This window comes from Paralichthys olivaceus, chromosome 5, assembly GCF_024713975.1.
Source record: "Paralichthys olivaceus isolate ysfri-2021 chromosome 5, ASM2471397v2, whole genome shotgun sequence".
Taxonomy (NCBI): Eukaryota; Metazoa; Chordata; class Actinopteri; order Pleuronectiformes; family Paralichthyidae; genus Paralichthys; species Paralichthys olivaceus.
Window position 1 is genome coordinate 14,650,007 of NC_091097.1, and position 16,196 is coordinate 14,666,202.

General features: G+C 44.3%; 1 protein-coding gene across 1 annotated transcript; it reads left to right on the forward strand.

Moving 5' to 3' along the window:
• The first annotated feature begins 331 nt into the window (after positions 1–331).
• srebf1 (sterol regulatory element binding transcription factor 1) lies at positions 332–15,331 on the forward strand. The gene is made up of 19 exons (XM_069524548.1): positions 332–1,019; positions 3,193–3,765; positions 5,219–5,394; positions 5,507–5,644; positions 5,961–6,179; positions 6,754–6,868; positions 7,134–7,291; positions 7,586–7,802; positions 7,908–8,092; positions 8,214–8,475; positions 8,771–8,937; positions 9,161–9,329; positions 9,473–9,581; positions 9,820–9,929; positions 10,867–10,999; positions 11,133–11,298; positions 12,071–12,286; positions 12,894–13,005; positions 13,530–15,331. Exons 1-19 carry the CDS (start codon positions 914–916, stop codon positions 13,748–13,750), a joined length of 3,552 nt encoding a protein of 1,183 aa, XP_069380649.1. The 5' UTR covers positions 332–913; the 3' UTR covers positions 13,751–15,331.
• Positions 15,332–16,196: the final 865 nt, after the last annotated feature.

Genomic DNA, 16,196 nt, shown 5'->3' on the forward strand with positions numbered 1-16,196 from the left:
TGGGTAAATATGGAAAATGTACCTCCTGGTTTTTTTATTATTATTTTTGCCCACCTGCATCCTTCCACATCACCTCCCTGTTGCTGCCACTTCATTTCAACAGAGAGAGAAACACATGATGTAATCGCTAGACTCAGTGTTGTGACGTCAGATCACCCCACTCGGTTCCCGGGCTTCCCATTGGTCGGTTTCTCTGGTTCTACAGGAGGTGCCACGGCTCCGCGTCAAACAAACTTGACACTCCGGTTGCCCACGCCCGCTCGTTTCTGATTGGCTACCGGGGGACAAGCCCACGATAAACACATGCACGCTGCTTTTCCTCAATAAAAACACAGTTCCCTGAAGAATATGGTCGATGGGGAATCGGGTGGTAGGGGGCTGCATTTGCATTGTGTAGCATATAATATCTGTACTCTGTGTTTAAATAAATGACATGCTGCTTTTCAAATAGATCCATTCAGGCGCAATTGATCCATCACATCAGTGTGTTCATTACATTGATATTGTCTTTTTGTGCACTGTCATCCATTATTATGATCGCATGCTCCACATGTTGTCTCCTCTTCAGTCACACAGTCAACACAGGGGACGTGGGAAACCCACTTCGACTGCGCCGATTGGCCGACGCGCCTGTCAATCATGGGCCGGCTGGGCGGGTGTAGCTCGGCACCCACGTTAGTGAGTGACCGCTGAATGAGCCTCAGTGTTTTACTCGGTTTGACAAGTTTCTCTGCGCGATCATGGCGCTCAGCCTGAGGAGCTAGTGGACGCATCGTGCTTCAGCTCCGCTCGGGTCCTGGCTCTTTGGCTAATGTAGGGAAAGACGCGTTTACCTTTTTCTTTACCTGCCCTCATCTGAGCGATTCGACAGCCGGTCACAGTCCACACTGGGAAGACGGACACTATAGTGAAGATGGACAGTCGGTCCTTTGACGATCCCTCGCTGGATAACCTGGATCCAACGCTGACGCTCAACGATCCCAGCGAAATCGACACGGCCCTGCTGAGCGACATCGATTGTAAGTTAACGTAACAGCGGCTGTGAGCTAGCCCCGCCGGGGTTTAACACCTGCTAACCCCAGCCTGTCACTGCCCGGCTGCTCCATTCATCACTCTGACTTATCTCTCGTGTTCTCCAGCTTCCATTTTCACTTTTCACAGTTAACAGCATTGACCAAAACACAGCTTTTAGCTCGTAGCGTGCGAGGGATATTATCAATTAGCCACACTAGCTAACATTAAACACAGAGCTAGCTGGTGTTCTACGGGTGATGTCGGCGGTCTTACCAGACCAGACATACACTAAGTTGTTTTACTGTGCATTAAGAACAACAGGTTCATCACAGTGGGTTTAATTTGATTTTGGTTTTAACAGCTCAGACTAATGGAAGTGAAAATAATGTGGTGCTAAATAGTGGCTAGTGTGCCCCGCCCCCAGGCTGCTCCACATACAGAGGTTACTGCCGTTCATTCCTCTCTGTTGAGTTCAGCTAGCCTCAGTTCACCGACCGCTCTCATGTGATGGATTCATTTAGCCCTTAAAACTATAAAATCATATTGTTTTTTTAAATTGCATGCTGCTGTATTGTCCCTGGAATCAATACACTGTTTTCACCAAAGCCTTGCGCATATTTACTTATCCTTTCTCACACGTCCTTTTTAGAAAGATTAAAATGCGTGTTAAATTAATCCCGCATCCGTTGTGTTATATTTTCTGTTTTCGGGACATTTCCCTGTAATCGGCCAATATGCTGTTAAAACAACAGTCAGCGTGTGCCGGTGATAAGCTGAGTAAACAGCCGGGGGACGCGGCGCACATCCTCCCCATCCTCCTGCGTTTGACCGCCAGTAACCCTCGGTGATGCTGCTCGATGGTAACCTCGTGTGAAGCTGCACACAGGCTCTTTCCTGTCTTGGGCTGATCGGCATAGCAAGTCTCCGAGGCGGGCTGTGATTGGTCAAGAGCGATCACCTCATACCAAAACACTGGCTTACAAATCCAGGCTGCTGCTGCTGCAGACACAACACTCAGCGGGAAGAGTGTTAGGGATTCTGTTTTTATTTATTGCTGTGAAGCCCTGATGACTTTAATCAGGTCAAAATGTGAGACTTTATTAGTGTCGTTGGCTTCTTTCCAGAGCCAGAATAAAAGTACCCTCTATAAACCAATGAGCTCAGTGCAACCACTTTTATTTTGAGCCTTGTAATTCTCATATCAGTTTTTACTTTAGCACACACATTTCTGCTCATTGTGCTTATAAGAACTAGGCCTGTGCAATAATAGATATAAATGCTTATCACAATATACATTTCACCAGTAGCAATATTACAAAGGTTCACTATACGTTTGATATTGTGCGATCGCAGTGAGGAGGTGTAACATAATTGATCTATCTCAGGTTTATATCATATTTTGCTGTTTGTCATGGTCTACTCTTAAAGAAGATTTAAAACCACACCATTAGCTCAGGAGCAAAAATCAGCCCGTAAACTTAAAACAAACATTTATGTGATGTTAATTGTGATAATAATCGATAGGAAAATTTGATCCTGATAAAATCATCTGTATCGTCCAGCCCCAATGGTAACCCATGAGTCAATAGTGGCTATAGTTCATAATTAAGTTGGTTTCATCACTCTTCAATATCTTTGTCACAGCTGCCTTCTCATTCTTGTAGTACTCAGGCCCACAGCTGCAAGAATACCATTCACAGCCCTGAGAGCTCACGGGTTGACGAACATTAAACAAACAGTTTATGTGTAGCTGGTACTTTGTGTGTTCCATCACTGCTTTATTGTACTTTCTACATGATGTAGTTTTTTTAATTATTTGCTGATTACTATGTTTTATTTACTTTTGCGAGCTTTGTCTGATCTGTGGTTTCATAAACACTTTTATTGAGGGTTGATGCATAGGTACCTAGCAGTGCAGATAAGAATGCAGTTACATATTGGAATTCCTGTTTGTTATTGGACAAACAATATAGAAAAGACATTAAAGAATACTGATGGTTGTTTTCAGGAATCAGTGAGACAAACTGAAAACTAGTTCTTATAAAGTTGTCTTTCAGAACTGCATTTGATAACAACCTGGAGGCTTTGTTGATTTCTAATGTGTATGGGCACCAAAATTATTTCTTATTTCTTCTTTGAATAAAAGTGATGGTGGTTCTATTTTGTCTTCATTTTTAGATATGCTACAGCTCATCAACAACCAGGACATGGAGTTTGGAGGACTCTTTGATAACCCACCATACACAGGGCCCCCACCCTCTCAAGAGCTTCCTGGATTGACCCAGTCCATCACACCAGCTGCCCCTCCAACCACCACCACCACCACCACACCTCCATCTTCCTCTTCCATCCTAAGCAGCAACCCCCACCTGGATGCACTTCTGGGCCCACCAATCACCCGTAGCTCCACCACCCCAGACAAGGCCTTCCAGCCCCCCACTTTCCAGCAGTCCCCCTTGGCCCAGGTGCCCATCTCCATACCAAGGCAACAGCCGCCGGCCCCGCAGCAGGCTCAGGCCCTCAGACAACCTCAGGTGTCGCAGCCACAACCCATTCTCAGCTCTACTGCTCCAGCCCAGGCTGCTTCACCTCATGGCTCACCTGGAACGAGCCCAGTGTTCAGCTCCACGCCCCAGGCTCTCTTCACCTCACCTGCACCCCAGACTCCCATTCAGCCACAGACACAACATCAGGCCCAGGCTCAGTCTCAACAAGCCCGGACTAACTTCAGCAGCCCCAACGGCTACACATGTAAGCTTTCATTATTGGCAAAGGCATATACTAGTGTCTATAACTGCTTCTGTTTTTGTCTGTAAGATTGGTTAGAAAAAGGAAAATCTTAATATCTCCTCAGGTAAATGAACTTAATTAACAGCTATAAAATGTCTTGTGATATTTTAACATGGGTCATTGTTGCTTTACCTTTGTTATGCTGTGGCATTGAGCTTTGTCGTTGGGTTGTCCTCCTACAGTCGTGTTCCTGTTGCCCTTTCATTATTATCTTTTCATTTATCTTCTGAACATTTCCAAAGGGAAGGATTCAAACATAATTTTTTTCCAACCTTCATACTGACTAAACAATGTAAGAATGTAGAACAGCATCTGTTTAAAATTAGAGGGAAATGCTAGATATTAAAAACAAAAATGTATATATGGAACACTCTCTGATTTGCAGTGTAAATTGAGGACTTATTCTGTCCATGCATCTGCTAAATGTTAACAGGTTTTATTTTTGGACAGCTGTCTTTTGTGTCCAACTTCAGCTAAAATCAATCATTAACTTTTAAATGGATAACAGCACCAGGGCCAATGTAGTTTAAAGCAGATTTGTGTTTTCGTGCGTGTCCAGCTTCTCCCACAAATTAAGCTCTAGTGCCCAGCGAAGTGTCTCTTCATGTGTATTACCTTTCCCAAGCTAAGACACAAGGTTATTTAACTCAGCTGATCGCATGTCTAAGTCCTAATCTAATAGACTTTGCTCAGCAGTATGAGTGGGTGAGCTCATGAAAATGCTTTTTATGGGCAACTCCCATTGCAGATGTACACGTCTGCACTATATTTTTTAATATCTTTGTTTGAATATAGTTGAAAAGGTAAGAGATAGGCAGCAGACATGTACACAGCAAACTCTTGACACCTGATTGTTGCTGTTTGTTTTAATGGAAGAAAACCCTTTTTTTTTTTATGTAATACATTTTTATTACTTGGGAAAATTCCCCAACCCAGACACCGAGAGGTCATTGCAATCACCAGCCCAGTCGGAGCTGATAAGAAAGATAAGGCTACACACTGAATGTTGCTCTCACTAATATCCAACGAGATTGCAGTTCACCCATTGGCCTACAAATCCATAGACAAAGGCTTAATCAGTGTGAAGTGTAGCAAAAGAGCCTCTTACTTTTGGAGTTGCAGCAATAACCAATAATTGTGTGTAATCATTGTGCAATTATAAAATTACAACAGAGGTTTTTAATTTGCGTAATTCTTCAAACAACAAACTGTAATTCTGACCCCCTAAGATTAGGTAAAATAAATTAAGCAATTACTTCCTGAGCTGTAGAATGTTTGTTGTTTGTTTTATAAAAGAATTGCTATTGTGTAGTTGCCAAAAAACCCCACGTAATGACGTAAATTGTTTCTGTGGATATTTTTTATCTGTGCTTTAATTAAGGCTGAAAGAATCTGTTGCAAAACTATTTTCCAGCTGCCAGCCCCATCAGCATCAGCCAACCCACCACCACTTTATCATCCTCACCTCCAAGCGTTCAGCCAGTGGCCATCCAGAATCAGCTCCAGGGTCTGACCACGACCAGTCCTCTGCTGGCCACCACAACAAGCCAGCCCACACAAACCATCACACAACACGTGCAGCAAGTACCGGTAAGTGAGCGTGATTGTTGTGGGACTGAGCTTCACTGAACAGGCACAAACAAAATAAATGCAGCGTTGCCTTTTGTTTGTATGTTATGTGTGTTAACTGTGTGTTTCTCAGGTGTTGTTGCAGCCCCAGTTCATCAAGGCAGAATCTCTGCTGCTGACCACCCTGAAACATGACCCCTGCATAGTCACCACTATGGCCTCCCCCACGTCCCTGGCCACCACCACCCCAGTAACAAGCACTTCAATACAAGTAGGGACCTTGTGTTTAATGTTAACTCAATGCAAACACCATGCAGTTCACCTTGTTTAAGGTATTGACATTGCCTTAAACATGTTGTTTAAGTTACATCCACAGCAAACCTCAAAAATGTTCCTTTTTTATCAATGCCATTATTAGGGAGTACGATAAGAAACAAAGCGTTCGGATGCTGTTAAATATTTTTATCTTAAATGCCATGTTATATTAAGAATGTGATTAATAAATAAAGTTGATTGCGATGACAAAAAGGTTTCCAGTCAGTTTTCCAACTCCTTATCTCCTCTCTCCTCTTTTCTCCTCCCATCAGGCTTTTATGGGCAGTGGCACTATCCTGACCACCGTGCCAGTCATGGTGGATGCTGACAAGCTCCCAATCAACCGCATTGCCATCAGCGGTAAGCCGCTTGGCCTGCCCCACAAGGGGGAGAAGCGCACTGCTCACAACGCCATCGAGAAGCGCTACCGCTCCTCCATCAATGACAAAATTGTGGAGCTCAAAGATCTGGTGGCTGGTACTGAGGCCAAGGTAAGAATCACATTTATCATCATATTTTGTTATTTGTTTGCCATTTTGCTAAGTTAGCTACAAAGACTGAGTCACATTGAACAGATATTATCGCCCTTAAATTCCTCATCAATCTCTGATGTTTAAAAAAGTTCATTTACACACGATTGACTTATTTAATGGTTTGGCTTTTATTTCTTATCCGTCACACTCACTGTCCCGTCTCAAGTCTTACATGTTGGCTCCATTCTGCACCTAGTTCTAAAACATATTTACAGATGGGCCTTGACTGTCGCATTTGTAATCAACATAATGCCATATTTTTCACCTTGCGTCTGCCTTGTCAACAAACAATAGGTCTTGTATAAGCAGCCATGCCTCTCATCTTGTTGATAATTATGCTATAGTGGAAACAGAGGATTGATGCAACTCGTAGTAAAAACACTTTATTAAAACACTGTACCGATACTAGTTAAACTGGGTCGTATCAGGGTATTGCTGACGTTTTCTTGTATCTGTATTCTGTGTAACTCTGTCATGACGTCATGTTTAGCATTGGGAGTCAGTCGATCTTGTTTTTTTCTTCTCCTCTAAGCTCAACAAGTCTGCAGTGCTGAAGAAAGCCATCGACTACATCCGTTACCTGCAGCAGAATAACCAGAAACTCAAGCAGGAGAACATGGCTCTTAAAATGGTTGCCCAGAAAAACAGTACGTGCTTCAAGTCTTTCTCTCTTCTTTATTTCTTAACAGTTTGCCAACAGTTCGTTTGAATTCATTCAGAGTAAGTCATTCGGTTGACCTTTTTGTGATGAGGTCTATTGATAGCTACCGTTCTCCTGAAATGACCGATGTGAAAATAGTCTTCTATCCCCTCTAAGTAAGTGGGAGTTAAGGCTGAAGATGTCTTAGCTTTTATACCACTGATTGACCCCCAGTAAATGCCCTTCTCATCTTTCCTTTTCTCCTCCTTCAGAGTCCCTCAAAGACCTGGTTGCCATGGAGGTAGATGGACAGGCTGATGTGAAGAACGAGCTGCCAACCCCACCAGCTTCTGACGTGGGCTCTCCGACATCCTTCTCACACTGTGGCAGTGATTCAGAGCCCGACAGCCCGATGGGGGAAGAGACCACGGTATGCCGCTCTCAGTGAATCTGCTAAACTGCCGTCAGCAGAGGTTTTTCTTATTAGATGAGGGGTTGGGTTTGTTGTTATCTCAGCACCTTAATGCCATAAGCTGATGCGTTTTAATTGTGTGGTAGCTCTGTACATACATATAGAGTTAAAATGAAGCGAGTTAAAAAAGGCTCTGTAAACTGAAGTAGTCACAGTCTATACTTCTGTCACATTGATGGTGCTGCCTAAACAGAGGCTCTTAATATCAGTATTTGTTTTTAAACACACATTTGTTTCTCTTCTATGTACCAGCCAAATGTGGGTGCACTGGACACATCGACCACAGGCAGCAGTGCTGGCGGAATGTTGGATCGTTCCCGCATGGCGCTCTGCACCTTCACCTTTCTTTTCCTCTCTCTCAACCCTCTGGCTGCTTTGCTGTGTTCATCCGGCAGCAGCTCAGCTGGAAGCACTTCAGCCACCACAGCCCATCACGCAGGCAGGAGCGTTCTGGGTGTGAATATCGCAGGTACGGATGAATAAATGACGGGAGCGTAGGCCTACAATTTCATTTAATGTTTTATAAAATAGGACACTGTTACATATAATACGATTTTTACTATGTCCTCCATAGCGGACTCATGGGGCTGGATGGACTGGATGCTTCCAACTATACTTGTGTGGCTGCTGAATGGTATTCTGGTGTCTGGGGTTCTGATCCGTCTGCTGGTGTATGGAGAACCTATAACCAGACCCCACTCTGGATCCTCTGTTTTGTTCTGGAGGCACCGCAAGCAGGCTGACTTGGACCTTGCTAGAGTATGTATTTTTTCTGTTGATAAATAAGAAACATTTCATTTTCATTTCATTCAAAAAGTAGGACCCATGTCCATAAAATTGTGTTCAACCTTGTTGACTTTGTTTCTTTTACCTTCCCCAGGGCGACTTTGCTCAGGCTAGTCAGAACCTGTGGACATGTCTAAAGGCTCTAGGTCGCCCCTTACCCATCTCCCAGTTGGACCTGGCCTGTGCTGCATTGTGGTCTCTGCTAAGATTCTGCCTCCAGCGGGTCTGGGTGGGCCGATGGCTTGCTGCTAGAGCTGGAGGCCTGCGTTCTGACCGCCCCCTGCAGGAGGATGCTTGCAAAAGCAGCCGTGACGCCGCCCTGGTTTACCACCGCCTGCACCAGCTTCATATGACAGGTTGGTTGGTGGGAAAAAACAACTGTTTTTGTGGATTAAGCCATTGTGGTAGAGTGAACACAGTTTGGTGGCATGTTGAAGTGAAAAAATCTCAGGGAATTCATAGAAACTCTTCCCCCTTTTTTCCTGCGAGGTTAAGCTTATGTTTTCTCGGTGCCAACAAAAGGTTTAGACTAAGGTTTCAAAATCCTTTGGCTTCAGTGAATATCACCTGACCACTTTAGCTCTTTTATCATTATTGCATCAGTGTTGTTCTCTATAACTGTACATTTTTCAAATCTGTCCATGCACACAGGTAAATTGAATGGCAGCCACCTGTCAGCAGTGCACATGGCTTTGAGTGCAGTGAACCTGGCAGAGTGTTCTGGCTCCTGTCTGCCTGTAGCCACTCTGGCTGAGGTCTATGTCTCTGCAGCTCTACGGGTCAAAGCCAGTCTGCCCAGGATCCTGCATTTCACCTCTGTAAGTCCCCCTGGTCTTTAAACACCCTTAAACAGCAAGCAGTTCAGAGTTAACATTTAGTTAAATTGTTTTTAACTTAACTGGGATTTGGCAACTTAAAATGAGTGAAACTACACTTAACCAAATCATTATTTCTAATGAATAAGCTGTATGATTTTGTTCACACTCCTCTGATTGAGGAAATAAGAATGCAGAAGTTAACTCAACCTTTTGTTTGTCATAGCGTGCTTTCCTGAGCAGCGCCCGCCAGGCGTGCCTGTCCTCCAGTGGCAGCGTGCCTCCAGCCATGCAGTGGCTCTGTCACCCACTAGGTCACCGCTTCTTTGTGGATGGGGACTGGGCTATTCGCAGTACTCCCAAAGAAAGCATCTACAGCCAGGCTGGCAATACAGGTCTGTGTGCAAAATTGACACACTTAATGTGCAACTTTATTCTTGTAATGTCAAAGTGACTTTGAAACCTCTGGAAATCTGTCACCTGAAGCCTATCTAATATGTCTATCCCATAATAACACGGTTTGCTGGTACTATTGCAGTGGATCCTCTGGCCCAGGTGACTCAGGCATTCAGAGAGCACCTCTTGGAGAAGGCTCTGTACTGTGTGGCCCAGCCTCATGGAGAGACGAGTCCCAGCCAGGGCGAGGGGTGAGAAAACCGAACACACCTCCAGATAGCTGTTTTTCACACTACTTCGATTTTTAAACCATCATGGTTGATTTACTATTGGACATAATTTAGGTTTGAATAGACACAATCAAGGAGAACAACATTAAGAATAAGTATAGCGTGACACACTATGGAAGATAGAGTACGTTTTTGAAATTGTCATTACATGTTGATGATGAGGCAGCAAAATAACCATTCAGTGTGTGTTCATCCTCAGGGAGTACGCCGATGCCCTGGAGTACCTCCAGCTGTTGATTAGTGCATCAGATGCTGCTGGCGCCACATCCCAGTCCTTTGCAATCAGCTCCAACATGGCTACTGTGACTGGTAGGTCACTGTGGCCCTTGTCATTTCTGTTAAGAATACAATTATGTGTCTGCTTTATGTATTAGTGTTTAAAAACCCACCGCTGTGAGGATATTATAGAAAACTTTGATCTGTTGTGATATTCTAATGTCATTGTCAACAGTATGGCCTCTGTTGTTGAATCCTTGCAGAAAATCAGCTCCTAAAACTTGGCAATTGAACACTTGCTGACTGAAACCACTTCAGTTGCTCGAGTACATCATCACATTCAATTCTAGCTTTGCGCTCCTGACTTCATTACTACCTATCATCTTCTCGAAGTGTTGCATTTGCTTCTCTTTTCCTCACCTGCCTGAGTGTTCCATTACCTTAATGCGCTGGCAAAGTAACAGGCCACGGGAAGAAGTTAACTTTTACACTACTGAGATCGAGTAGCTTGATTTCTGCAGGGCTGGCTTCCACCCGCCCACCACTTGCCTTTGTCCTCACTGATCACTGATCTGAGTGAAAGGGAGCTTGGTGAAGGGGAGGCATCCGCTAGATTGCTTCATCTATCTTCAGTGCTGTCAAATCGGTGATCACCTTGAGGACAGAGAGGGAGAGGGAGGTTGTGCAGGGATTTAATAGGAGACGTTTGTTGGCAGAGCAGGTTGCTCACACACAAGTGTCTGTGTGTGTGTCGCCCAATTTAAACGGAGAAGTCTTCCCTTAAGAGGAAGTTATCAAATTGGTTACTTCCTGTACGACTATGCTGTAGGGAAGAAATGGATTGATTCAGAGGGCAAGATATAGAAAGCAGGTGTGTGTGTGTGTGTGTGTGTGTGTGTGTGTGTGTGTGTGTGTGTGTGTGTGTGTTTGTGTGTGTGTGTACTCATGCATGTTAAATGTGAAAATGGACAGTGGGAGATTTGTCTGCTGCTGGTGTCTCACCTTTTGACTGATTTGTTCCAAAAACCAGGCTGCGACCCACACTCCAAGTGGTGGTCTTCTGTTGCTGTGGTTATCATCAACTGGCTCCAAGGAGATGATGCTGCGGCAGAGAGACTGTATCCCACTGTTGAGCACCTGCCGCGCAGTTTGCAAAATGCAGAGTAAGTTGGACATAGACACACTAAAAATTCCACAACCGGTCAAAGAAGAGTATATGTTGCATAACCCTCATCTGCCAATACCACACTTCCACTGCTTTAACCTGTGTCCTCTGTCTCCCCCCCACTCTGTCAGGAGTCTTCTGCCCAAAGCGTGTCTGAACACATTCAGGGCAGTGCGAGCTCTGCTGTCCAAGCCAGAAAACTGCCAACTGAGTCTGAGCTACAGCGACAAGGCCAGCGCCCTGCTCCGAGACAGCCTGAACCTAGGACCACACTGCCACAGCTCCAGTTTAGACAAGGTACACGAACACACGCACACGCACACACGCACAGAGGCACAACCACTTCCAGATTTGTACACATAAATCCAATACATCCTGTTGATGTTTATTATTCCTGTGAGTGGAATTTTGCAAAGGCGACAGCATCCACATTAAAAAAATTAAAAAAAATACACACTAGCACACAGTGACAGATGTGCCCACACATCTGTGTGTATAAAATTGTAAACACAGGAAATTGCCCACACACTGTCTCTTAAGTACACACACACTCTTTTCACAATACAAAGCCACAGACAGCAGCTCCCCGACAGCAACTCCCACTCTGTGATACCACGGTGTCCTTCCCTCTGGCGTTTAGCAGATGGTAATGCTGGTGGATAGGCAGCTCACAGTGTGTGTATGTCTACGGACAGAGCTGTAGTGCATTGTAGTTGCATTGCATGTGTGTCTCAGTAGAGTGCAATGTACCTGCTATGCAACACAGAGCTGGGCCACAAACAGCAGAACGCACACAGTGAAATTTCTTCCACCCTGACGTTGAGCTCTGAAATGGTTCAAATGAATATTTCTTATCACTCATATGTGTGGACTGACTAACCAGAAGGTGAGTGGTTCGATTCTTGCCTCCTCCAGTCTGCATTTGGAAGTGTCTTTGGTCACTTGACATTCGAGACCTAACTACATATTTCTTACATTTCAGTCTCCAGCTCATCAGTCCTTTAACATTTGCAGTGGTGGTATTGATGTCCTTTATGTCTCGGTCATAATCTTGTTCATCTCCCTCTAGGTCATCCAGCTGCTTTTGTGTGATCTGCTGTTGGTGATGAGGACCAACGTATGGCGTCTGCAGCAACAAGGAGCCAGTCCCACGGGGTCAGGGTCGGTGGGCGCCAGTGGCCCAGCGGGGCTCCACCAGGCCTCTCCACCAGAGCTCCAGGGCTTTCAGCAAGATCTCAGTTCCCTACGCAAGCTGGCACACACCTTCAGACCTGCAATGCGACGAGTACGTATGATAGGATTAGTCACCACTTTATAGATTTACATTATATAAGTTAGGCTCATGCACTTTTGGTCTAACAACACAAATAATCTTTGATTGACACACACTAAGGGAATTATTAAACCAAGATCAACACACCAACGCAGCTCTTGTGATCTTGTGTTTGTATTGTCAGACTCTTTAAACTATAACTCATTAGTCTGTGCCTTTTGTAAATGCTCTTAAAACCGCTTGTAGAAGATCGACATAGCAGCATCAAGCGAATCCGTACATGCTGCACATACCTGACGTGACAATAGCATGAAGAACACAAAATGCAACGCTGAGATGCACTCAGTTTATAGACATTCAAAAACATCCTGTGCACATATTTGCAGGCAGTCCATGCTACAATCCTCTGTGGAAATTAGCTGTGAGGTGTTGAAACACACACACACACACACACCCCTGAGGCAAGTGTTTAGCAGCGTTGTTCACAAGGCTTCAAAGTCTCTCTGAGGTAGAGCTGAACATTCTGTGTGAGTCATCATCACTCGCTCCCATCCCTCCTCCTCCTCTTCCTCCGCCTCCGCTTCTCTCATCTCTCTCCCTCCCCTCCATCTCTCTCCAGTTGTTTCTCCATGAAGCTACAGCCAGGCTGATGGCGGGGGCCAGTCCCACCCGCACACATCAGCTCCTGGATCGCTCGCTGCGACGCAGAGCAACCCCTGGAGCCAAGACAGGTGTGTAGAGATGCTGATCTTTGTTTTTCATCCACTCTGCACAAGCAGTTCTGCAGCATTGTTTTCATATTAATTGCTATTCTTGAGATTGAATTTTTGTGAGGGTCCTAAAGTCAATGCATTGCCTACCTTTTTTTCTCCTCGTGACACGATCTGTACAATAATCACACATTTTCTAGTTAGTTTTCTGTTATTTCTCTAAGCTCAGATAGGTTGCAGAACATTTTTCAAAAAATGGAGCGATTATTAACAAACCTCAATCATGCAGTTTTTCTTGATTTCTTTTCAACATTATTAATAAAGGTTGTAGAGCGCTGAGAGACACTGAATGGTTGTAATCAGTGGCTCTAATCAGCTCCTCATCTTTTTTGGCCAATTATTCACTGCACTAAATCCCATCAGTAATTAAACAATAAGCTGTTGAAGTCTGATCTGGCTGTTGGTGGCTGATCACATCCAAAAGCTCATCCGGAATAGCGCGGCAGCAATGTTCATTGTTCCCTTTTTTGTGTGTGTGTGCGCAGAGGAGTGCGAGACGCGACCTGGCCAGCGGGAACAGGCGGAGGCCGTGATGCTGGCGTGCCGCTACCTCCCTCCCTCCTTTCTGTCGGCTCCAGGCCAAAGGGTAGGCATGCTGGCAGACGCAGCCCGCACCCTGGAGAAGCTGGGAGACAAGAGGACCCTGCACGACTGCCAGCAAATGATCATCAAGCTGGGTAGTGGCACCACGGTCACCAACAGCTAGAGAGAAGGGAGAGGGGAGGGGCATGAGAGACATGCATGGACACTGTATATAGAAACAAACATGCTCCCACAGACACACAACCACACAGTCCCCGGCATCTTTGGCGTGCAGCCACTGAACAGATTTATTAAACTATACCGATCCATATCAACCTAACAGGATATTCTTCATGGACTGCCTCTCCCACCCCCCAACCCCACATCAGAAGGCACTTACAGTGTTCACACTCTTGTTGCTACAGAGTATTATCAAAATATAAGAAGCATTGTCCTCTCTTACTTAGCTGAACCCCCCCCCCCCCCACCAGAAATTGAATTGCAGTGCCACTGTTTTCCACAGAGAGGAGCTGTCACGTCCTCCTGGTTGATGGTGTGTCAGTGGTCTCTGTTTGTGTCTGTGTGAGTGAGTGAGTGAGTGAGTGAGTGAGTGAGTGAGTAGCATGAAAGAGATATTTTGGTCTGCATTTGCTCGGTATAGTCCCACCCCCAGTATTTTCGACACAGATGCACCCTCTACAGGCAGGAGTGCTCAGTGGGTTGGAGTGGCGGGCTGCTCTGATTGGCTGCAGAGTGAGGTGTCTCTTGTGCGTAGGAGGAAAGGGACCAAACTCGGATTGGTCCAGCTGTGGGCTTGTACAGTGGGAAGCCGCTCGGCAGGTCGTCCAAATAGTACTGAAGTTGATCATGTTTCACTGGGGCTGAGCTGAGGGGTCCCACTCTACAAGCTCTGTCTGTATCTGCACTAGCCCCGAGAGGCTGATTTCATTAAGTAATAATATGGCTTTATGAGGTTATTTTCATAGAGGTCCATTTTTTTGTTTTGCTGTGTACATATTTTAAAATGTATTTATAATCTGTGAGTACTCTAATTAAGCAGTATTTTTGAAGAAGATGAGTGAAAAATGCTTATAATCTTCCCTCAATTCTGTTAAACCGGGAAGCTTTTGATTAGATCCAAATAATGCAGTTACTGTGCTGTGTTGCCACGGGGACGAGTGTCAAAATTAAGACAATATCAAGGTGATATTTGCGTCACGTCGTCTGACTCAGTTGACCTTTTTGCACTGTTGCCCACGAAGGCAACCATGTTATCAAAAGACATTTGGCAGAATCAAATTCTGACATTGTCGAGCGACAACTCAAACTATAACAAGAACCTTTCGCAGCAAATTACATGTCATGCAGACAATTTCAAAATAAGAGACTGTTCTTTTCCAAAGAGGACCTGCAGTGCATCTTTTCCTGTGTTTTTTCTGTTTCATTTGTAGCTCCATCATAAAGAGCAACACTTGTTCTTCATTTATTATAATTCATGCTCCTAGAGAAACACTGTTTATTACTTTTTAGAGAACTGTAAAAAGTAAAAAAGAAAAACTTTGGCATGTGTTGTTTTATTTTGTCTGTGGACCAGTTTGTTTTTATAGTGTGTCACTAATGTGAAAGACTGGCAGACTTTGGTTTGAATGAAATGAAATGCAACCACGTCTTAAGGTTTTGTTCACTGACATCTTATCATCTCTCCCTTTGTCTTTGGGTTCAACCTTTTTTCTGATGTAAATATTAAAACATTTTGTAAAGAAGACTTGAGTGTTTCGTCCTGGTGTTGTCAGCTGCAGCGGGTTAATGGAGTTCGATACCAGATGATGCAATAAAAAAGAAGATAAAGTCTCTCCATTAACCTCAAAATTATGCAAGGAGGTCATGGGCTTTCAATTTAGTGGGAGTTTGAAGTTTTTGGGGGGATAATGAAAATGAAATCACTCTGTCACAATATATCAAAAAGCAATTATTTAGTCAAACTAGATATCTGTCAGCAAAGATGAAAAACATTAGGTGTGATAGTCGCACATTATGTGATTTCTGGTATTCAGATTGTGAAAGTTTTTACTAGTTTGTGTCAGCAGGATTAGGCAAAAACTATTCAGCAAATTTCCTCGAAAAATTCATCCCTTTGGGTGTTTGTTTGACATTTTCACCAATATCACAGAGTAATTCAAAAATCAGACTTTTTTATAGTTGACCGTATGCAACTCCATCCAGCTTGATTCATGATAAACATGCTAATCACGTTCATACATTTCACAGCACAAGCTTTCAAATATCATTGTTAAAGTCTCACGATAATTGGACATGACTTGTTCATTGCGGCAGCTTCAAAACGGCACATACAGTTTTGAGGCTGATTGCCAGCCTACCTCTGTACAACACCACAGTTTTAAGAAATACGATCCGAATCGTCTCGTGTGTGTCAGTGTCAGTGCACGTTCAGTAAAGACAAAAAGAGCAGGCGTCAGTCGTAGCAGCATTGAAAGGTGCTGGTATATTTAACATTGGCGTTACAAAAAACATTTCAAACAAAGTGATGCTGTGTCATCAATTCCAAACAAATAGACATGAAAATCAATAAAACGGCATGCTCCAACTGAGGTGACATTCCCAAAAAAGGT

Excerpts from the sequence above, each read along its gene's own strand:
- srebf1 (XM_069524548.1), top strand. The coding sequence starts at position 914 with ATGGACAGTCGGTCCTTTGACGATCCCTCGCTGGATAACCTGGATCCA. Across the intron at positions 8,093-8,213 it reads CTGACTTGGACCTTGCTAGA|GGCGACTTTGCTCAGGCTAG; the intron begins GTATGTATTTTT and ends TACCTTCCCCAG. Across the intron at positions 11,299-12,070 it reads ACAGCTCCAGTTTAGACAAG|GTCATCCAGCTGCTTTTGTG; the intron begins GTACACGAACAC and ends ATCTCCCTCTAG.